We start from the raw sequence: 24,099 nt of genomic DNA, 5'->3' as shown, positions 1-24,099 counted from the left end.
TTCAACACTAACAGTAACTTTGTTGCCATGAGTCCCATATGAGGCCTTTCACTTTTCTGAATGTTGTAATACAGCATTGTTAACAAACAGAATAATTAACTGGGTACATTCTGAGCAGCTACTGAAACAACATGCTTCCCTTTGCACCAAATAGCTTGCAAAATCACGTTTTCTTTTTTATTTGCCTGACCACCACTGCTTTGGCTTTGGGGCTCTGTCAACAGTTTCTCGACTTCCTTCCCTTCTCTCCATTCTCTCCTTGGCCTGGTTCGCACTCTGCTTCTTCCACTAAAGCACGTAGTCCGCTTGAAAACTCTGTGCCTTGCCTAACCGTCCGCACCTCTGAGGAGGAGCTCCAGGTCCAAAGGAGCCCGAGCGTGGGATGGCTCAGTAAGTTCACAGGACCTGTGCTTTCACATCTGTGCCACCTGTTGGAACGCAGCCCCATAACGTACTGTACTGTGTGCTCCCTTCCGTCTAGTGTTGACATTAGTGCTGTGTAATAACACCAACTGTAGCACTGTACTGCTGTGCCTAATGTTCCTTGTATAAAACATTTTTACAAGGTAAAGGCTTGGTTTTTCAGCCAAGTTTTTTCATCAAATTACTGAAAATTGCCAAGTACACTTGAATGGCTTTGTTTATGCAATATTCATTACTATCTCAAATGTCTCATACCTGCCCACATACATGCCAGCAACAACAAATGCTGCAATTATGTTCAGTCTGTTTTGTCATTCTTAACAAGGACCAAAGTAGTGTACTGGCTGCATCAAACTGACATTTACAACCATATCCTGTATTTTCAGAGGGAATTATGTACATTTTTGAATTTACCACAGTGGCATCAGATTTTATATGCTTTCCCCACTTTTTCTGCGCATCACCACTGGCTGTATACTTAACAGTGTGAAAAGCTTGCTTTGGGTTGAGACATATACAGGTGGTCCCCGATTTACGATGGTCCGACTTGCGATTTTTTCGACTTTACAATAGTGCACTGGCAATAGACATTCACTAGAAACCGTACTTTGAATTTAGAATTTAGATTTTTTCCCGGGCAAGTGATACACAGAACAATACTCTCTCATGATGCTGGGCAGCGACAGCGATCCGCATCTCCTTTGTCACGCATATGTGTGTATTAGTTGTATTAAATGCATTTTCGAATTGCGGTATTTTCGACTTATGATGGGTTTCAAGGAGCATAACCTCCTCGTAAATAAGGGATCACTTGTAATCACAAATATACTTTAGTCACCTTGCCAGCTAAAAGTTTTATGTTTTGTGTTTACTCTGAACCCACATGTGTGTTAGTAAGATTTGCTAGTTCTATACATATTTTTCTGCTTACAGTTGTTAATGTTCAGTGAATCATTAAGTCTGCAGTATTTTCTCACAGCTTTATTCCAGTCAGTAAAGACTTTTTTCTGAATTTGCATCCTGTGAGATGGTTACCAATGTGACCAAGTAACCTGAAGGGTGCTAGTTCAGATTTCAGGAAAGGTCCTGTTATACTCTTGATGAAGTCACTGAAAAGTGGATGCAACATGTCTTTATATGGTACTGTAATACAATATCTAGAAACACATGTTTTCCAAGATCTGGGTGGTTCAGTTAATTTTATTAGTCCTTACTTGATGGCTGGCAGTGTGACTTGTCCATTTCCCTTCTCTTTTATCTTTAATTAAAATATTTTTTATACTTCTTACAATGTTGCTCTGGACCGTTACATTCTGAATTAATTCTTTCGTCAACATTCTGTATCTGGAATAAACTGTGCCACTGTTTATTTCTGTAAATTCATTTTGCATTCTTTTGAAGTTTACACTAACCAATTTGTCTTCCTTAATTCTTGCTAAGTTCTCTGATTTATATGTTTGCAGGTAGCCCAACAACCACTCATCGAAATTTGACATCAAGCAGCTTAAATGATATTTCTGACAAACCAGAGAAGGATCAAGTAAGTGTGATTTTGTGATGTAAAATAAAATAAAATAGGGGGTGCGGTTGCACAGCTGTCTTGGCCAGGTCCTGCTCTCTGGTGGGTCTGGGGTTTGAGTCCCGCTTGAGGTGCCTTGTGACGGACTGGTGTCCCATCCTGAATATGTCCTTACCCCCCCTCCAGCCTTGTGCCTTGTGTTGCCGGGTTAGGCTCCAGCTTGCTGCGACCCTGCTTGGGATAAGCAACTTCAGCAAATGTGTGTGTGTGTGATAAAATGAAATAAATATAAAATATAAACAAAATAAATTAAGAGTGCCTTTCAAATGAAAAAGTAACCTTTCAAGCAGAGGTTCTGCTGATCTTTCTCTACATGACTAACTTGCATTTGGAACTTTTTAAAAATCCATGGAAAAGTTTTTATCTTCATATGACTGCGCTAGATACCTCTCTGACTTGACATTAGTTTTAATCTGATGTTTCTCAAGCTGGGCACAAAACGTACTTGTGTTTTTGTAACGGACAATACTGGGAGGATGATCTGTTTCCTCCTGTGCTACAGTATGTGGACACCCGTTTTTATTAGTGGGGTAGCAATTATGACGATTTTGTTCAGTACACACTGGGTAGTTGTTTTCTGGCTTTCCCCTTCTATTCTTGGCGGAAATTGGCTATATCATATTTTGTCAACATCAATCAGTTGTTTTGTACTGAAATTACATGTTGTCATTGATCATTAATCATGAGAAACTGATAAAATCAGGTTAATTATTCTATTTTTCCTTGCTGTACTTTGTACCTGAACAAACTATTCTGTTAAGTTGTCCAACTCGATCGTACACAAGCAAGACATAAAACATGGAGACAATGCTTTCTGATAAGAAAATAACAGATGTCTTTCCAGCTGATGTTCACAAAACTATAACTATGTATTTACTTTTTAAAACAAAATTGAAGGGAATAAACAACCTGGAAACTATGAAGACAAGCATGCAAATACTTTTATATGTTTTTTCTTAGTTACACATTTAAAAGTTGTGCGTGGTAAATCACTTTATTGTGTAGCTCTGTGCACTGTGACACTGTATCTGGGCACTGCTATCACATACAGTATCTGTCAGTGTGCAGATCTGGCATTTTCCAAAGCTGAAATTGCCCCAGACCTCTGACCCTTCTTCTGATCACAAATCTGAATCTGTGTCTGAAAGTACTGTGCTTAAAATATTCATGGTCAGGTAGTGATCAGCGCCAGTATTAAACCAAATACAATCCTTCCCCATCTATTTGTTAAAACACAAATTAGTTAGTTTAAAATGAACAGCTGAATTCCTTTTGTAATTACTTCATAGCAAGATAATTATTTATGTGGAATTACTTATCTGTGCTGTCCAGCATTGAATATACAAGTGTTGTGCAGTCAGATAATTTACTTTAATTTGCTGTTAATACAGTGTAATTATATTTAATCAATCTTTTCTAAAACTGGCCAGTTACTGCTTAACTGCAGTGTTGTTGGATAGAATGAGGATGTATATAAAAGAGTGTTATTTACAGTCTTGTACATACACATGATGTTTCACTCTGGAAAGAAATTGAGAATTCTTGTATTCTGGTAATCATCATAATGTGTAATTACTCTTTTACCATACTGAGCACTTCGCCTCATTAATCATGAGATTGGAAATAGTTGGCCCATCGCTTCATGAACAATTAAAGCACCAGTTACAGCACTAAAAACTGGTAATATCAGTTCCATCTGAACTGCATATGAATTTGCAGATGTAACAGAGTAAATGTCCAGCTGTCCATCATTTTCAGTTACTGCTTGACCGTTGGAGGGCTGAGGGTGTCCGGACCTTATCCTGGAAGTATAGGGCAAAAGGCAAGGTACAACATGGACAGAGCACTAGTCCATCACAGGGCAAACACATACACACACACACACACACACACACACACATACACACACAAAGGGTAATTTAGAGTCTTCACTTTACCTAAAATACATCTTTGTTCTGTGGGAGGAAACTCACACAAACACTGGGAGAACATACAGTCTCCACACTGACAGAGCCAGAGTCAAACCCATTCCTGAACATACAGGCTCGAATCTGTGTCGCACCTGTGCTACCTGCTGCAACACCATGATACCCCACAAGAAATACTTTTAATTCAGAACTTGATAGCACAGCCTTTTTCTAAAATAACTGTCATTAAGCACTTCCTAGTAGTTTGGCTCACTCTTCTTGTCCAAATTGCTCCAGTTCTCCCATGTTTGAAGGGTGCCTTCTTCCAACTACTGTTTTTAGATCTCTCCACTTGTTTTCAGTGGGGTTCTGAATCAAAAACAAATGTTTTTGTAATATTAACACTGAAGTTGTCATGTCGTACACAGGAGACATACACAGCGGACTCAGATGCAGGTGCTTTAGTTGTGAGGAAAAATCCACAGAATAGTCGGGGACTGTCAGGGTTCGCTTGATTTGCAATCGTCGTTCAAAATGGGGCGTTCAGTAATCAAAGTCGAGGACAGGAGCACAAGTCAGGGAGCCGAAGGAGACGTAGGGGGGAAACCAGGAGAAGGAAGCAGGAAAACACAACGAGTAGAGAACAGGACATGAAGCACTGGTTGCGGTGGATCGTAAGAGGTTCCGCAATCTGCTCTGGTCTGGTTGCGTCCTTTATACTCGCGTGCCTGGATTGCCCGCAGGTGCGGCAGCGGGAGTGACAGAGGTAAAGAATTATGCTATGTTGCACAATTTTTGTTCCTGGGTAGTACACGTTATTTCCTCATAGCTTCTGCCTAAAAAGTATAGAAAATGCCTCTTATTCCTTTCAAACTTTGATTTTGTGATCAGGAACTGATTTTGTGAAATTTACCTATTTCCAATGGGAAACAAAAACGCACATTTTAATTCACATAAAGTCAGAAAAAAAACATGAATCAAAATTAAAATGTATTTATACTTGTTATACAAAAATGACCACAAAAGATTCAGAAGTGAGTAGTTTTTTGAGATTTCCAATTATATTGTAAATCACTTTCATGAATCAGCACCACAGCTCTAGATAAGGAGTCTACAGCCTTCAAGTACCTTCAAGACTTCCTCCCAAAGCTGTCTGAGTCAAAGTTCAAAGCTGGTATCTTTGTGGGACCACAGAAAAAAAAGATCCTGGAGTGCAAGGAATTCCCCAAGAAGCTCACTAGGAAGGAGAAAGCTGCTTGGGACAGCTGTGCCGCAGTGGTTTGGGGCTTCCCGGGCAATCACAAGGCTGAAAACTATGTGGAGCTGGTTGAGTTCATGATGTATATATACAGTCATATGTCTATATGAGAGTATTTGGCGGCTGATTTGTGAACGTGATTTACAGTATAATCAAGTAAAAATAAAATAAAAAGCTTGCCAATATTTTTGACCACAACTGTATATAGATAGATGGTATGAATTCAGAGAAATACACAAGTCTCAGATTAATCTTTCAGTCCTCCCTTGTGTGTCTGTCATATTCCCATGGGATGCTGTTCTTCGGCTGCATTTTATTGTCAGTGGGAGTACTCTGCTGATGACATGGTTTTAGAATCACTTTTTCTTACAAAATGTTACTCGTGGGAAATAAAAATATTAGGACAAGAGCTAGGCTGGAAAAGAATATGGACACATGCGTTCTTAGAAGACTTGGATTTGCATCTTGTTGCTGCCCTTTCTTGAGCTGATTTTCTTTTTGTGTAAAAATACCGTGTAGGAAGTGATAAAACATAGTCCCTAATATAGTACAAAAATTAACATTACATTCAGTCTGTTCTTGGTACACACAGCTGGAATTTCATTTTAATGTAACTGACTGTGTTTAACTTACTTGGGGGGGCGGGGGGCATGGTGGGTTCAGCCAGTGCCCGCTGTGTGGTGGGTCTGGGGCTTGAGTCCTGTTTGGGATGCCTTGCGATGGATGGGCACCCCGTCCTGGGTGTGTCCCCTCCCCCTGCGGCCTTGTGCCCTGTGTTGCTGAGTAAGGCCCCGGCCCACTGCCACCCTGCTCCTGACGAGCGGTTGTTGACAATGGATAGATGGAACTTAACTTGTCAAACACTTGAGCTTCGACAGTGGGTGGCAAACTGGAAAAGTCATTCCTCAGAACCCCAGGGAGGGTCAGTAATCTCCCCATGTCTTGGCAGTGAGCAATGGACTGTCATTAGCTGGCTGTGTCCAGGAGCTCAGTTGTGTCTGGCATAATTTGTATTGTTCCTGCAACCAGGAGTGGGCCACATGAGCCAAAAGCCCCTGGGCTGGCGCCATTACAGCATTTCTTAGAGTTGCCCGTCAAACACTGTCGAGTTACAGTCTGCCAACAATAAAAGATGCCCTCATTCTTACATTTGGTGTGTGTCGTGTTATTCTTCATTAGATTTAATTGCAGATTAAATATACAGCTATTAACCTTTATCTTTGCAAGGAAATTTACAGGAATTTACGTTTGTTTATTCTGTAAAAGTATTATTACGAAGAGGGGGGGGCGTGGTGGTGCAGTGGCGCAGTGGGTTGGACCAGGGTCCTGCTCTCCAGTGGGTCTGGGGTTCGAGTCCCGCTTGGGGTGCCTTGCGACGGACTGGCGTCCCGTCCTGGGTGTGTCCCCTCCCCCTCCAGTTTTACGCCCTGTGTTACCAGGTAGACTCCGGTTCCCTGTGACCCCGTATGGGACGAGCGGTTCCGGAAATGTGTGTGTGTGTATTATTACAAAGTCAGCTTCCAGCTGTCAAAGTTTATATGGTTTAGACCTGAACTGCTGTGGCCATAATGCACATAAAACAAAGTTTATAGTCAGTTGTGGTTTATTTTCCAGATTTTACAGGAAGGCAAGGCCACAGCAGAGTGTATTATGATCATAGCCAGTACATGTGTAAAGGGGTTTCATTTTTCTTATACAAGTAGCATTGTCTCACTACTTTTGACTGGACCACTCTATTGCAACAGAGGATGAAGGTTGTATAAGGTTTTTCAGCTAAGACCTTAATCAACTTGCCTACTTAATATGGTTCTGAGCTTGGCTCATAATCTTTCTCGTTCTCTGGCTAATGCTATTCTAAAATTAATTTGGTTATGATGATGTTTGGTCTTGGAAGGGTTTGTCTTTTAAAACTCTTGTTTTCTGGACACAATGCCATAACCATTGATCCAGATTTTTGCTTGATTAGGAATTAGTGTTATAGCTGCTAATGAGACAGTTTTATCCACTGGCAACAGGATTAATTTGATTTACATGATTAAATGAAAACCTTGACTCTCCTACTAATGAAGTGTTATGACTGCATAGCTGACAATTATAGGTTGGCCAGTGCTTAACCCATATTCAAGTTTTGTTCGAAATTATTTTGATACTAAGACTTGCCTTTTCAGGAAACTGTATACATACTGCAGTTTATATTTAATGTGCGGTTCTTGTAAGGATTCATTTTTTGAAACCTGTAATTTACTTATTTGCTTATATATAAATATTTGACTGAATGCACTGACCCACGTAAGTTGTCTGAATAGAAGTATAACTAAATGTTCAAATTTATTAGGATCATTTATTGTTGCATTCATTGACTGGATGTCTGTAAAGAACACATTTATGACATGTTTGTCTGAAAGGTTTTCTTATTGTAGGGGGTGCGGTGGTGCAGTGGGTTGGACCGCAGTCCTGCTCTCCGGTGGGTCTGGGGTTCAAGTCCCGCTTGGGGTGCCTTGCGGCGGACTGGTGTCCTGTCCTGGGTGTGTCCCCTTCCCTCTCCGGCCTTCTGCCCTGTGTTGCCGGGTAGGCTCCGGTTCCCCGTGACCCCGTAAGGGCCAAGCGGTTCTGAAAATGTGTGTGTGTGTGTGTGTGTGTGTGTGTGTGTGTGTGTGTGTGTGTGTGTGTGTGTGTGTGTGTGTGTGTGTGTGTGTGTGTGTGTGTGTGTGTGTGTGTGTGTGTGTGTGTGTGTGTGTGTGTGTGTGTTTTCTTATTGTTTCATACAGAACACAATTGTCTGGTCATCATGTTTAAAATTTTTTTAAAGAAAATTAGCTCCAAAAATTTCAGTTATGGGCAAATATTGCCAAAATTGAGCATACAAATCAAAACATAAACAACAGGTGTAATTCAGTTGTATAAGTCTTATTAGGTACTAGATATTTTTATTTTGTTGGGGGCTGCGGTGGCGCAGTGGGTTGGACTGCAGTCCTGCTCTTTGGTGGGTCTGGGGTTCGAGTCCTGCTTGGGGTGCCTTGCAACGGACTGGCATCCTGTCCTGGGTGTGTCCCCTTCCCCCTCCGGCCTTACGCCCTGTGTTGCCGGGTAGGCTCTGGTTTCCCGTGACCCTGTGAGGGACAAGTGGTTCTGAAAGTGTGTGTGTGTGTGTGTGTGTGTGTGTGTGTGTGTGTGTGTGTGTGTGTGTGTGTGTGTGTGTGTGTGTTTTTTACATTTTACTTTTGGTTTTCTTTACAAAGAAAAATGTTTCTAAATGTTCTACAATGTCACTTAAGTTTTTATTGATAACACATGAATGATGTATGTTTTAACAGGAAAAATTTGTACGTGTGTGAACAAGTGTGTTATTTTGCTCTGCTCTATCAGTGGGTCAATGATTGTAGCCAGTGCACTGCATCTAATGTCGTAAATCGCATTGGCCAAAGGTGTTGGGCTAATATTAGCTCATAATAATAACACAATGTAACAAAAATTTTACTATGTCGGATTTTTTTTTTGCATTTTCCATTTAGTTTTGTTAGATTAAGTATTCTTTTGGCATTAGTTTGTACTGTATATTTGTTTTTAGAAAAAATATTCCACATTCTTGAAATTAGCAAATTTTGACAAATTTTGGCACCAAATTTCCAGTACATTTTAAGATCTGATGCTTTCTAGAATGTTTTGATATTTTCTACAATGTTCTGGTGCCCTCTAGAATGGCTGTAAAGTACCAAACTAGAACTTGACGCTCTAGAAGAACTACTAGTATTTTTGTAATCAGTAAACTTTAACTAATCATAATGAAGGTGAAAATCGACATAAATAAGAAGTCTGAACATTTTTGTTGCATTGTGAAATTAATAATAGTTACTGACTTAATAGTTGCTTTTGCTATAAATCTATCTAACAGTGGTTGCTCTGCTGAGTTCAGTGTTGGGTTCTTACCAACCCTTTTCCATCATCCACTGTTTGTTTTCAGCTGAAAAACAAATTCATGAAAAAGTTGCCTCGGGATGCTGAAGCCTCCAACGTACTTGTGGGAGAAGTTGACTTCCTGGAGACTCCGTTTGTGGCATTTGTCCGCCTACAGCAAGCTGTCATGCTTGGAGCTCTGACAGAGGTTCCTGTTCCAACAAGGTAGAAACAGTATCTGTGGAGCAATCACCATTTAATTTCCACTTCTATCATTATTATGCGATTAATGTCATGTACAAATTTTCTGAGAAAAACATTGTGAACAGTTTTACTCTATTACAAGGACATTTTGTTTGCTAAAGCAAATGAACAACTTCCTTTCTCCTTTAACAATATTCTTTTCAGATTTCTGTTTATCTTGCTTGGACCCAAAGGTAAAGCAAAGTCCTATCATGAAATCGGAAGAGCAATTGCCACCCTAATGTCTGATGAAGTAAGTTTCGGCGTTTTGTAAATAAGCTGGTGATGCATGCTTTTGTTTAATTACAAACTAAGATGTCATGGCTACATCTGTCTTGCAATGTGGCATTTCAGAAGTTGTCATGAAAGTTGTGCAGGTGGTAATGTAGTGGTGAACACTGCTGCCTTTGGACCTGAAGTTTAGCATTTCTGATCCCACCTTTGACTGTACTACCCTATGCAGGATAGTTACCTTAAATCACTGGAGTAAAAATTGTGTAGCTGTGTAAATAATCATAGGTAGCTTAATGTTGCAAGTTGTTTTGGAGAAAAACATCAGCTACACAAATGAATAGAAGTTGTCAAATATTTTTAAATGCACACAAAAAAATTCTCCCTTCTTCCCTTCTTCAACTCACATTGTAAAATGCTTAGAAGCCATTATACAAATCACACACACATTGACTGAAACCGCTTGTCCCAAGCAGGGTCGCAGTGAACTGGAGCCTAACCCAGTAACACAGGGCGCAGAGGACACACCCAGGACTCAAACCCCAAACCCACCAGAGAGCAGGCAGAGGTCAAACCCACTGTGCCACCACGCCCCCCTTTATACTAATCAGTGCTATACATTTGTATCACAATAGCTACATCATTTCAGAAAGGCAGTGATTTGATCTGAAGGGAAATAAGAATATGACAGCAAAAAAACACAAAAGTTTTGTCTAACTTTGTAGGAGGTTTCAATTTTTTCATTTCACCATTAATATGAAAATGTAAAAAAATATTCTCATTAACCTAGATACTTAGCTTCCATCCCAAGATGACACGACATTATCAGATTTAATGTTTATATGTATATTTATGTGTGTCTTTACATATTTTATTGATGAAATTGCAGTTTGAATTTCACAAGAATTCATTTTTTCCTTCTAATTCTAATAATAGTAAGACTAATTTTAAAATTACTGTGCTAGTTACCCTCCTTTCAGACTTTTATTTTTTATTCGTTATTTATACTTTTATTCGTTACATTGTTTTGCAAGTATTTTTTAACAATCTTCGTATTCAACAAATTTCATTCATAGTGTTAAGTTCCATTAACCCTTGATGGTTTTAGAGCCTCGCACTTGTAATTCTTTTTCATTGCTTCATAAGAGTTTATAGTCAATATTTAATTACTGCAATCTCAGTGTTTACTTGGCTGGTTCATATGAATAGCTGCAGATTTTTTTCCAGTGACACCAGAAAGGCTTTGCGTGGCGGATGTGCTTGTCGGCTAATGAGTGGAAACATGTCAGTAGTGGCATTAAGAGATTACATGGCTCAGGGAGGGAAGCACTAAACCACCTGCTTCATGAACACGGGTTGGGCTAATCTAGCAAATAATTATATGGACAACTCATCCAGGGCAAAGCTCTGTGCCTGTAAAACAATTAACTTTGCTACGAAGGTTTCATTGAAGTACTTTTTTTACCCTGGATAAACTTATACGTTACTATGTACGTAATTGCTATAAACTCAGCCTTCTGGGTGAATTTTGTTTTGCTGCCAACATTTTGGCAACATGCCTTTGCAGTTGTGGATCAGATCAGGACCCACGTGTTGCTGAGAGTGGAAATACCATAGTGTGCAACTAGGTAGTCCCAGTATTCAAGTTTTGGCAAACATTTATATTTCTGTTTGTAATAAATGCTATTATTAGTACGGCAGTGGATGGGTTGTCAAATGTTGTTTAATGCAAAAATTGAATTGTCATTTTGTGAGTTGTGTACAATAACACCTATAATAAGCACAGTGTGTTCATGATGCACATTATTCATGGTCTGAGTTATATGTGTCATTATCTCTGTTAATATTTCATTGCATTTTAAAGTACCCTATGCAGATATGGAACATCTGCTGAACCACAGTGTCAATTCTGTTTGATGTATTTAGGTCTTCCATGACATAGCATACAAGGCCAAGGATAGACAGGATCTGCTGGCTGGCATCGATGAATTCCTTGATGAAGTTATCGTCCTTCCCCCTGGAGAGTGGGACCCAGCAATCAGAATAGAACCTCCAAAGTCCCTGCCATCTTCAGACAAAAGGTGTGGTCACCTTGCCTGTCAATAGCACATTGTGGTAGCCATTACAGAGCTGCGCTGCGATGCGGAACAACTGAAACTTTGCAAAGGACTTTGGGTGGAAAAATAGTGCCAAAATGGCAGGCAGCAACGCTCTCAACAGTTTTTGAAGTGTTGGAGTTTGAGTGAGGAAGCAATCACAGAGAGATGTGATGTTATGGATAAGTTAATTCCGTGGAAAAGTCCTTGTTTTTTGCGTCATTCGGAATGACAACAAGCGTCACGTCTGCTTGCCAGTCAACTGTGACACTTCCCAAAGCACTGGGCTACTCTTTCCTATACATACACTATGTGCCTTACACTTGAATGTTAAAACAATTCTTTCATTACATTTCCACTGTAATTTGTCCCAGTCCTGTTTTAAATCAGTGTATTTTACTGTGTGATGTTCAAAATTAGTACTGTGCACCTTATTTGTGCAAGTCTGTACTATCAGAAGATTTACTGGCTAAGTCCTAATGTCTTTAGTCTCATGTTCTTAGTAATTGTAATAGTTATTTGCATCTTGTGTTTTATGAATTTAAGTATAGTAAATTGCAGTTCGATGTCTGAAGAATTCCTTTAAGCATATTTTAGTTCTGAGTTCATAAGTTACTTCCTTGGTGTGTTTTTCTTGTGTGCTCATGCAGGAAGAACATGTACGCAGGTGGGGATAACGTGCAAATGAATGGCGATACACCCCATGATGGAGGTCATGGAGGAGGAGGGCATCAAGTTGGTGATGAATTGAAGAGAACAGGAAGGTAAATTGCACTTATTTGAACATGTAGACCTGGATGCAGAAAAAACAGGTTACAGTCACTCTTTTAATGTTGTGAGTGACTGTAATTGAAGTCAGTTGTGGCTTCTTTGCTTTTCCAAATAGAAGCTCTTCTTGTGTGAAAGACCTAAACTTCTCTTGCATACACTAAGTATAGCAACTAATGTTAGCATGTTTCTGAAAGTCTTTCTTCACAACCCAAACAGCTATAAGACTCTTAATAGGGATTTTGTGGAGCTTACACAGTGTTCCTCATAATTAAGATACTTGACTGGATTATTAAACCTCTCTGGCTGTAGCTTGTTGTGCCTAGTTTTGAAGTTATGTGACCATACATCAGGTAATGTAACACTGTGTGTATTTTTTTGTATTCTAATAGATTTTGTGGTGGCCTTCTACTTGACATAAAGCGGAAAGCTCCTTTCTTCGCCAGTGATTTTTATGATGCATTGCACATACAGTCACTCTCCGCTATTCTCTTCATCTACCTGGGAACTGTGACAAATGCCATTACTTTTGGGGGCCTACTTGGGGATGCCACAGAAAACATGCAGGTGGGTCTTCATTTTTGCTTTCCTTCTTCACCTTGTATAGAAATATAATAATATGTCAAGAGAGGGGCTTCAATCTGAAAGGATTTATTCAGTGCTGAAAGGATCCTCCAAACAAATTTAGCAATGAACATCTGCACATCAAGTCCCAAAGGTAGTAATGCGCAAGCTGAGCTCTGGGTTCTACCAAAGCGTTTGCTTCTGAAGAGTTTACTAGTTGCCCTATATTTGTTCTCCATGGTAGATGTATTGGCATTATGGAAGATGAGGTTACAAGCCAATAATTCATGTCAATTACCTTATTAATGTGTAATGTTGTGTGGCAGAGTGACGCCTACTGGTACCAGTTCAACATAGAACTCACATAATAATTTCATGAGATTACTAGATTACTAAATCTAGAAGGCTAATTCTGTGGACTGTATGTTGTGTTGTTTTACAATTAAAACAGTATTTTTTGGCTCTGTCTTTTACAGTTGAGGCATAACACTGAATAAACTGAAATACAAGAAACAGAACAAGATCTGTCAAAGTCAAATGTGTTTCTGTATAATGATGTGAAACTTTATTATTATTTTTTATACTCATCTTTGAGATATTCGTGGAGAACACATCATATACAGTACATATGTCATATTGCTACACAGAAAAATGTCATAACAGCATTCACAGTACATTATTTTACTGAAAGAATATGAGAATGAAGAAGGTGGTATGAAAAAGACACTTTGTTAGTTTCCCATTGGTAGACGTACAGGGACAGATGCCTTGACTGTTGCCTTTCCTCTTTGACTTAGTGTACCCACAGACATCATGTTGGGTTTGTGCATGTTGGCTTGTTGCTCAGTGATGCCCTTTCTGCTTGACCTCCCTACAGTGCATAGTTTATTCATGGCGTGCTGTGCTTTGGCATTTCTTCAAGGGTGTGTTGGAGAGCTTCCTGGGCACGGCGGTCTCTGGGGCGGTCTTCTGTCTGCTGGCGGGCCAGCCTCTCACCATCCTGAGTAGTACGGGGCCCGTATTGGTCTTTGAAAGACTCCTCTTCAATTTCAGCAGGTTTTTCAATTCAGTATTTACCATTGCACTAAGCCAGTGCATTAGCTGACTTAGATTGCATTACACTGTGCTCTGTGTGCTGGTAGATAGAGAGCAAACAGCTGCATTCTTTCATCTCTGTTTTTCTCATTGCAATTTAATGACATATCTTTGCTAAGCACTGTATGCAAAAAGGATTACGAAGCAGCTGGTATTGGGCTTTGCACTACTTGACATTCTTTATGTTCATGTTTGAAAAATTTTGTTTTTCAGACTACAGAAATATAATAATATGTCAAGAGAAGGGCTTCACTTTGTTTTCGAAAATTTTGTAAATAATTCAATCGTACATGTATTTTAGAAATTACTCAACCCATCAAAATAGATACAGTGTGGAGCAAAAGTATTCAGACCCTTGAAAATGTGTCTTTTTACTGAATCACAAATAATAGGCTGCAATTTTTTTCCTGTAATATTTAACTTGAACACTGAAACACTGAAACACTGAAACTCACAATGAAACTCTAAATGAGTTATTATAAGATGGCCATCTTTAGACCGTTTGAGAGAGATTATGGCCAATTTTTCTAGATGGATTTGCTTTAGGTTGCTTAGATGATGCTCATGAAGTCCAGATTTCAAGCAGTGCCACAGGTTCGGAACGAAATTTAGATCAAACTTTGACTAGGCCACTGTAGGACATTAACCTTTTATTCTTGAACCATTCTAGTTTTGCTTTGGCCATGTGTTTGGGATCATTGTCCTGCTGAAAGGTGAACATTCTTCCACACTTTGGCCTTAGCTGCCTGAAACAGGTTCTCTTTCACCTTTTCCCAGTATTTTGCTCCATCCAATGTTCATTCTGTTTTAGCAAGATAATCAGTCCCTCGGATGAAATGCAGCCCCACAGCATGATCCTACCATACCAGGCTTCACTGGAGGGAGAGTATTTCTTTAGATATGGGCTGTGTTATGTTTGAGTATGGGAAGGTGACAGAAAATAAGGGATTCAAAGCACTAAATGTGGATCGACCAAGTATTAATGTGTAGAATTTCAATACTTATGAAACAATTTTCAGTTTTTTCTTTATTTTTCTTTCAAATATTTTCTGGCATAAGAATGTCACCTGAAAATAATTTATTTTGAGTTTCAGTGATTTTATAAAAAATGTCATACAGAACAGAATTTCATTGTATTTCTGATGCAGTAAAATGAGAGGATCAGTCAAGGGTTTGTACAGAACCTAGTAAATGGAGGTACGTCTGCTTTCATAGATTGTGACTTACTGGTAAAAGGGACTTTGGAGTTTTAAAGCAGCCGAATTACACACTAACTTCTGGTCCCAGCTATGTTTGTAAGTTTAGGAGCCAGTTTATAGCAATCATTTAGTTCATATTTATATTGATCATTCAGATTTGCTTTTTGTAAGACTTGTCACAAATCCTAACGACTGTCTGGATCATAGTAGTCAGCCAGAGTTTTTGATGTTTGTGGAGCACCCCTATTATTTACATTTCCAGATGAGCATGTGGCTATTGTGTTTGCACAAGTGCTCAAAGATTTGACTCCCAATACAACATAATCACCTCAAATTTCTTATCATAACAAGTATGGGGTGTATATCCCAGATATTTCCTATTATTTGTTCGGTATTCTTGCAAAATACAAGTCTCCCACTGAGGCTCTTGTGTGCCGCCCAGATTTACCAGCTCGTTCATGGGTCAGAGCCACAGGGGGTTCTGTTCTACCTCCACTTTTGCTCTAAAGTTCAAAAGCTTCACAGAACAGTCACACAACAGTTGATTTTGTTGTTTTCCTAGTTATTCTGTTAATGCTTCCTTAGCTTTAGTCATACTTTTTTTCTTGAACACATTATGAATATTAAATGAAAATATGAATAAAGGAAATTGCAACAACGTAATTAATGGAATGTTTTTCTTCACTTTTTCCCAAGGGATAATTCATTTGACTACTTGGAATTTCGACTGTGGATTGGTCTGTGGTCAGGTTTTTTCTGCCTTGTCTTGGTGGCAACTGACGCCAGCTTTCTGGTCCAGTATTTCACTCGGTTTACAGAAGAAGGCTTCTCCTCACTCATCAGCTTCATATTCATCTATGATGCTTTTAAAAAAATGTTGAAGCTGGCCCACTATTACCCAATCAACTCTGATTATAAAATTGACTACGTAACCCAGTACGACTGTCTCTGTATGGCTCCCACAATAGGTAAGCTTCGTGTTACTGGTATCACTTATTGTAAAGTTTTGTGTGTAATAAATGTTTTCTGGTGAACAGTGAAAGCTTAAAAGTAACCACGTGTACACCATAACTACAAACAGAACCAGAAAAAAAGCACACCCATGCCATGCACTGTACTGTGATCAAGTTAAACCAACACAATTAATACTAGTTCAGGGAGACTGTGATTGCAGTATACATACAGCATATCACAGATTAAATACAGACATCAAGAAAAAAAACATTACACAGTAATTAAATATGTTTCGTTAAAAGTATTTTAGAGAAAAGGGACAGATTTTTGCAAATTGCAGTGCTGTGGTGGATCATGCAGGGCGAAAATATCAAAAAGCACTTCACCTTAAATATTGACTGTGTGTCTTATTTACTATTGAGAATCCAATTAAACTGGCCATGAGTAAATGATTGATGCATTACATAAACATGTTTGTCAGCATCTGATAAATTTATGTTTACTGTCTAAAAAACATAATATTAGAAACATACCTCTGTTAATCCGCTGGGTAGTTTATGTGCAAGTAAAAGATCTCGCTCGCTCACTCACTCACTCACTCACTCACTCACTCACACACACACACTTTCCGAACTGCTTGTCCCATACGGGGTCACGGGGAACCGGAGCCTACCCGGCAACACAGGGCGCAAGGCCGGAGGGGGAGGGGACACACCCAGGACGGGACACCAGTCCGCCACAAGGCACCCCAAGCAGGACTCGAATCCCAGACCCACCAGAGAGCAGGACCCAGTCCAACCTACTGCGCCACCGCGCCCCCCAAGTAGAAGATCACTTTCTCTTAAAGATATAGCTGTAATTAATGAAAAAAAAATATTCTGACTGATACTGATCGGTCTGTGAAACTGCCCCTTTCTCCTCTCCTCTCCCCACAGTGCCAGTGGAGTCTCTGTTCTATCTCACTGTGGTGGCAAAGCAGAAAAGCAGCCCATTTTCTGCTCTGCAGCAAAGAAATGATAGAAAATAGGATGGTGCAGAATATACAATTAAAACTGAATAAATAAATGTGCAGCAGGTAGCACAGTGGACAGAGCTGCTGCCTTTAGGCTTGAAGGTCACAACTTTGAATACTGTACCACCTCTGGCTGTAAGCCCCTTGAGCAACGTACTTACCCTAAACTGTTCTAGAAAAACGTACCTAGGTGTCTAAATGGGTTGATAACTTGGAGCAAAGCTTCATCTGAGTGACTGAGTGTACATGAAGTGGGAAACATTTGCATCTTTTGAACATTTCGATGTTTGTAGTACGATGTACATGTGTATCCCAATTTTAAACATGCAATCTGTGTTACTGAATCATTCAGGTTAGTGTATTTTCTTTTCCTTTTTCAGTATTAGTTGGCTAAATAGTCAGTAAAAAATACAGTATCCCATTAATATATGATCTCTGATGTTCTGGAATATGTTGCCCAAGCAGTAATAACATGAACAACTGTTCAACACATTTTGCCCAGAATGCATTTAGAACAGGCACTTCTACACATATAGTAGCTCTCACTGCTGTCGTCAGGGACATTTCTACCAGTTGTCTTTGAACAGATAATTTGGTCTAGAAGTGTTGTGGAGCAGCACATGACCTGTCCTTGCGTGCACCACTTACACCACAGATTATCCCAAATCTGATCTGACAGTTTAGCAGGAGTGTGCAATACAAGGAAATGTGCCTCTCAGGCCCATTTGCGTCTCTGTGCTGAGAAAGAACTCATGTTTTGTGTAGTGCTTTCCACAGAGTCTTTATGTGTGTTACATAATGGCCATAATGCAATATTCAGAAATCTTAATATCATACTTCTGATCTGTAATTTTCTTTAAAAATAATCTATACAAAATGTAAATTAAATGTAGTAATAATTATATTTTCGTAATAATGTGCAATTATATATGGAATAGCTCAGGCTAGCTCAGGATCACAGAGGCTGGTGGAGATTTGGCGCCTTTTGCTCCACCTGGAGTGATTAATGAATAATGAATATACGGAATAATTATATATTAACGTATAATTTTGTATATAGTAACTAATTGATTATTTAGTCTGTAGACAAAATATATATTGTTATTACTATGATTATTACAATTTGAGATAGCTTTTTTATACAACTTGTTCTGTCAGTGTAATTATCAGCAGGTACAGTAAGACACAAAGGCATGTGAGCTACCTGAGTGAATCTCCTGTGGAACAGGGAATTAATGTAGTGGTTTGAATGCAGCACCAGGTGTTTGTGTGCCACACAAGGTGTCTTCTTCCTAGGTCGCTTTCCCTTCTGCCTTGGGGGGGCACATTGCACTGCCCCCTGCTCGCATGAGCGAAACTCACTTGTGTTTAATTCGAAAGACTGCACTGGGGGAAACAACAGATGTTTAGAAATTAGTTCCAGTTACAGTGCATAGCCAAAGGCTGCTGTGGCTGTAAGGCTCTTTAAAAATTAATCTGGAGGAGAACGCAAGTCCTGCTTGGTAGACAGGGCAGGCTGGGGCTTCATCATGTACACTGCGAAAGTGCTGGCAGTGCTGGGGAGCGGGGGTTCTTCCTTTTAATTACACTTGTCCATCTGGGATAGAGTATCTGAGATGAGACCTTCGTCCATAGTCTCAAGTGAACTGTGAGATGAGGGTGTAGGCAGCTATGAAATACCAGTTGTGTTTAGTTCAGCCTACTAACTATACAAATGCCATGACATTTTATGCCTCATTCCATAATGTGTCTATAAAAAGTGTCTTAAAAACACCTGTCAGATGCTCTAAATTAAGGTGAATGAAGTAGAATAAAAATAAGCTTACACTTGCAAAAGAATTTCATATGTCTTTACGAAATATACTGTTTTTGCCATTCTGAATTAATACTATTTCCACCTGTTGGGCAGATTTTATTCTTATTTTTAATCTTTTGTCATAAAGCAGTATTATATTTTATCTCTCGCACAAGATTAAGGTGGAGACTTAAGATTGTTGTTTATACAAAACATTTTTTATTTATTCATTTGGAATAGAAACATATCCATTTATCTTTATGTTTGAGATACTGTACAGGTTTGAGTTGTATGCCCACGGCTTTTCATTTTACATTATATATTTGTTTGTTAGGCACATAGTACATAATGCTGCACCCTCCTGACCTGATATGACAAAGATATAAAGCTGTGTTGTACTTTCCTTTTTTCATTTTTCTGAAGTATTTCTGTAATACTATTTACAGTGAAGTGTATGTGTGAAGTTCTTCAGAATTCTTTTGTGTCCCATGTGGTGGACCTTGAGTGGCCACTGTGTAACCTTGTGCATTGTGCTTCTGGGTTAAATTGCTGTCTTTTTGCATCTCTGAGATCTTTTGGTTTGTGGGAATAGTTCAGCTGACTGAATGAATAACTCTTTGTCCAGTTCTTTCCCGTCAAAGGCACTACAAATTGCCATTTCATATTTTCACCATCAGGTTATAAAGTCACTTATTAATAGTACAATAATGAACAAGAATAGGTTCCCTCATTGCCATTGAAGCCAACAGAAATGCAATTTTCTGAATGACATTAAAGACTGACGACTGATTTTTCTTTTCACAGACAATATCTCAGGGCTCTACAGTGATACATTGGATGGTACATCAGCATGGATTATTAACGCCACCGATCTGGCAAGTATTTTTTGAACATATTGCAAATGGGCTACTGGTGGTGATCATTACACTCTGCTTAATAGCCACGTATCTACTTCTTAGTGATTGCTGTTTACCGTTGTGATGTACAAGTAGTTCTTGATATACGAAAAATGTGACTTACAACGACTCTCGCAAAGACTTCATTCTATAATTTTCCCAACATTTAGTCATAACATCTAAGGATGACTACTGTACCGTCTGCTGTATGATAACATTGGCTGATTGTGCTGCCATAAGGCACCTATATTTCTGACTAACTCTGTGTGTTTGTCAGCAGTTGCATTTTATTTAAGAAAAAAGTTTGTAATTCCCTCCTCCATGAACCGCTACCTTACCGTGGTGGAGGGATTTGAGTGCCTGAATGAGTCCAGGAGCTATGTTGTCTGGGGCTATATGCCCCTGGTAGGGTCTCCCATGGCAGACAGGTCCTGGATGACAGACGAGACAAAGCGCGGTTCAAAAACCCCTTATGAAGGAAAAATCAAGGCTTTCGTTTACCCCGCCCGGTATGGGGTCACCGGGGCCCCACCCTGGAGCCAGGCCTGGGGGGGGGGCTCGCATGCGAGCGCCTGGTGGCCAGGTCTATGCCCACGGGGCCTGGCCGGGCTCAGCCCGAAGCCATGACGTGGAGCCGCTCTTCGGTGGGCTCACCACCTGCCGGAGAAACCGTAAGGGGCCGGTGCATTGTGATTTGGGCGGTGGTCGGGGCCGAGTGCCCGGCCGACCCAACCTCGGGCGCCCAACTCTGGTTTTTGGTACTTGGAATGTCACCTCACTGGCGGGAAAGGAGCCTGAGCTGGTGCGGGAAGTTGAGAGATACCGTCTAGATATAGTCGGGCTCACTTCCACTCACAGCTTGGGTTCTAGAACCACTCTCCTCGATCGAGGGTGGACTCTCCACTATTCTGGCGTTGCCCAAGGTGAGAGGCGGCGGGCTGGTGTGGGCTTATTAATAGCCCCCCAGTTCAGCCGCCATGTGTTGGAGTCTACCCCGGTGAATGAGAGGGTCGTCTCCCTGCGCCTTCGGGTCAGGGAACGGTCTCTCACTGTCGTTTGTGCTTATGCGCCTAGCGGCAGTGTAGAGTACTTGGCCTTTTTAGAGTCCCTGGGGGGCGTGCTGGAAAGCGCTCCCACTGGGGACTCTGTCGTTCTACTGGGGGACTTTAACGCCCATGTGGGCAGCGACAGTGATACCTGGAGAGGCGTGATTGGGAGGAATGGCCTCCCTGATCTGAACCCGAGCGGTGAGTTGTTATTGGATTTCTGTGCTAGTCGCGGTTTATCCATAACGAACACCATGTTCATGCATAAGGGTGTCCACCAGTGCACTTGGCACCAGGACACCCTAGGTCGGAGGTCGATGATTGACTTTGTAGTCGTTCCTTCTGACCTTCGGCCATATGTCTTGGACACTCGGGTGAAGAGAGGGGCTGAGCTGTCAACTGATCACCACCTGGTGGTGAGTTGGATTCGATGGCGGGCGAAAAAGCTGGACAGACCTGGCAGGCCCAAATGCATAGTGAGGGTCTGTTGGGAACGTTTGGCGGAGGCCCCTGTCAGAGAGGTCTTCAACTCCCACCTCCGACAGAGCTTCAACCAGGTCCCGAGGGAGGTGGGGGACATTGAGTCTGAATGGACTATGTTCCGCGCCTCCATTGTCGGGGCGGCGGTTCGGAGCTGTGGCCATAAGGTCTCCGGCGCCTGTCGCGGCGGCAATCCCCGAACACGGTGGCGGACACCGGAAGTAAGGGATGCCGTCAAGCTGAAGAAGGAGTTCTATCGGGCCTGGCTGGCTCATGGGACTCCTGAAGCAGCTGACAGGTACCGACGAACCAAACGGAGCGCGGCTCTGGCAGTCGCCGCGGCAAAAACTCGGGCTTGGGAGGAGTTCGGTGAGGCCATGGAGGAAGACTTTCGGTCGGCCTCAAAGAGATTCTGGCAAACCGTCCGGCGACTCAGAGGGGGGAAGCGGTGTTCCACGAACACTGTTTACAGTGGAAGTGGTGCTCTGCTGACCTCAGCTGAGGATGTCCTCAGGCGGTGGAAGGAGTACTTTGAGGATCTCCTCAATCCCTCCGACACGCCTTCCGTAGAGGAAGCTGAGGCTGGGGACTTGGAGGGGGACTCGTCCATTACCCTGGCTGAAGTTGCTGAGGTAGTCAAAAAACTCCTCTGTGGCAAGGCTCCGGGGCTGGATGAGATCCGCCCCGAGTTTCTCAAGTCTCTGGATGTTGTGGGGGCTGTCTTGGCTGACACGCCTCTGCAGCATCGCGTGGAGTTCGGGAACGGTGCCTCTGGACTGGCAGACCGGGGTGGTGGTCCCTCTTTTTAAGAAGGGGGGACCGGAGATTGTGTTCCAACTACAGGGGGATCACACTCCTTAGCCTCCCTGGGAAAGTCTATGCCAGGGTACTGGAAAGGAGAATCCGACCGATAGTCGAACCTCGGATTCAGGAGGAGCAATGCGGTTTTCGCCCTGGCCGTGGAACACTGGACCAGCTCTATACCCTCACTAGGGTGCTGGAGGGTTCGTGGGAGTTTGCCCAACCAGTCCATATGTGTTTTGTGGACCTGGAGAAGGCATTCGACCGTGTCCCTCGTGGCATCCTGTGGGGGGTACTTCGGGATTATGGGGTTCGGGGCTCGTTGCTACGGGCTGTTCGTTCCCTGTATGACCGGAGCAGGAGCTTGGTTCGCATTGCCGGCAGTAAGTCAGACCTGTTCCCGGTGCATGTTGGACTCCGCCAGGGCTGCCCTTTGTCACCGATTCTGTTCATTATCTTTATGGACAGAATTTCTAGGTGCAGTCAGGGAACGGAGGGTGTCTGTTTTGGTGGCCGCGAGATCTCGTCTCTGCTTTTTGCGGACGATGTGGTCCTGTTGGCTTCATCAGGTCAAGACTTGCAGCGTGCACTGGGGAGGTTTGCAGCCGAGTGCGAAGCGGCGGGGATGAGAATCAGCACCTCCAAATCCGAGGCCATGGTTCTCAGTCGGAAAAAGGTGGATTGCCCCCTCCGGGTTAGGGGGGAGTTGCTCCCTCAAGTGGAGGAGTTTAAGTATCTCGGGGTCTTGTTCACGAGTGAGGGAAAAATGGAGCGGCAGGTTGACAGACGGATCGGTGCGGCGTCCGCAGTAATGCGGTCATTGTACCGGTCTGTTGTGGTGAAGAGGGAGCTGAGTCGTAAGGCGAAGCTCTCAATTACCGGTCGATCTACGTTCCTACCCTCACCTATGGTCATGAACTCTGGATCATGACCGAAAGAATGAGATCGCGGATACAAGCGGCAGAAAATGAGTTTCCTCCGCAGAGTGGCTGGGCGCACCCTTAGGGATAGGGTGAGGAGCTCAGTCACCCGGGAGGAGCTCGGAGTAGAGCCGCTGTTCCTCCGCATCGAGAGGAGCCAGTTGAGGTGGCTCGGGCATCTGTTCCGGATGCCTCCTGGACGCCTCCCTGGGGAGGTGTTCCGGGCTTGTCCCACTGGGAGGAGGCCTCGGAGCAGACCCAGGACACGTTGGAGAGACTATGTCTCCCGGCTGGCCTGGGAACGCCTTGGGGTTCCCCCAGAGGAACTGGAGGAGGTGTGCGGGGAGAGGGAAGTCTGGAGGACTCTGCTCGGACTGCTGCCCCCGCGACCCGGCCCCGGATAGAAGTGGAGGAAGATGGATGGAAGTTTGTAATTCCACTGAAGTCACTTATTTACAGTGGTTAGCAAGCAAAAACATGAGTGCAGAAAACAAAAAACAAAAGAAAACAGATTTAAAAATGAAAATTAGAATAATAGTGTACTTTGAACACCATATTGCATTTATGTCATTATTCTATATTGCTAACATTTTAACATGGATAATGTGTAAAATCAAGGTTTCATAAGTTTAAGGTTCAGAAAATCTATAGTTGGTCCTTTGCTTACTTTCCTGAGACCAAGAGTTGGATTGTTAGTTCAAAAGTTTCCAAGTAACATGGAGTGGGCATGGGGCTCCTCATAATTTCTATATGCAGGTACTCACGTAATATATGCTGGAATAAATGGTGTTTGAGTAAATTGCTCTTATATGACTATTGTGTGTCTATCTGCATCTCTCTGCTGGTGAAATGCACTTTTTTCCCTCTGAGTTTTATTTTCCTTTGGAAAGAAGTGTCAGCAGCTCTGTTAGATGGGAAGCAACAGTGGGGTTTTTCAG

At 41.9% G+C, this 24,099-nt stretch overlaps 1 protein-coding gene across 6 annotated transcripts in view; it reads left to right on the top strand.

The window, feature by feature from the left end:
- The window catches only part of LOC108938570 (electrogenic sodium bicarbonate cotransporter 1), a 65,994-nt gene that overhangs the window by 30,515 nt on the left and 11,380 nt on the right, over positions 1 to 24,099 (top strand). For 4 of the 6 annotated variants that reach the window (XM_018759211.2, XM_018759212.2, XM_018759213.2 and 1 more), the window contains exons 7-15: positions 1,887 to 1,963; positions 9,129 to 9,286; positions 9,470 to 9,557; positions 11,462 to 11,616; positions 12,282 to 12,395; positions 12,792 to 12,966; positions 13,886 to 14,019; positions 15,954 to 16,225; positions 19,823 to 19,893. In XM_018759211.2, the coding sequence (XP_018614727.1) occupies positions 1,887 to 1,963; positions 9,129 to 9,286; positions 9,470 to 9,557; positions 11,462 to 11,616; positions 12,282 to 12,395; positions 12,792 to 12,966; positions 13,886 to 14,019; positions 15,954 to 16,225; positions 19,823 to 19,893 (1,244 nt within the window). Of the gene's footprint in view, positions 1 to 294; positions 391 to 1,886; positions 1,964 to 9,128; positions 9,287 to 9,469; positions 9,558 to 11,461; positions 11,617 to 12,281; positions 12,396 to 12,791; positions 12,967 to 13,885; positions 14,020 to 15,953; positions 16,226 to 19,822; positions 19,894 to 24,099 lie in introns of all 6 variants that reach the window. The other 2 variants (XM_018759208.2, XM_018759210.2) reach the window with 1 other exon arrangement.

This window comes from Scleropages formosus, chromosome 17 (genome assembly GCF_900964775.1).
Source record: "Scleropages formosus chromosome 17, fSclFor1.1, whole genome shotgun sequence".
Lineage (NCBI taxonomy): Eukaryota > Metazoa > Chordata > Actinopteri > Osteoglossiformes > Osteoglossidae > Scleropages > Scleropages formosus.
Note: the sequence above shows the minus strand (reverse complement) of the source record. Positions and strands in the feature narration are given on the sequence as shown.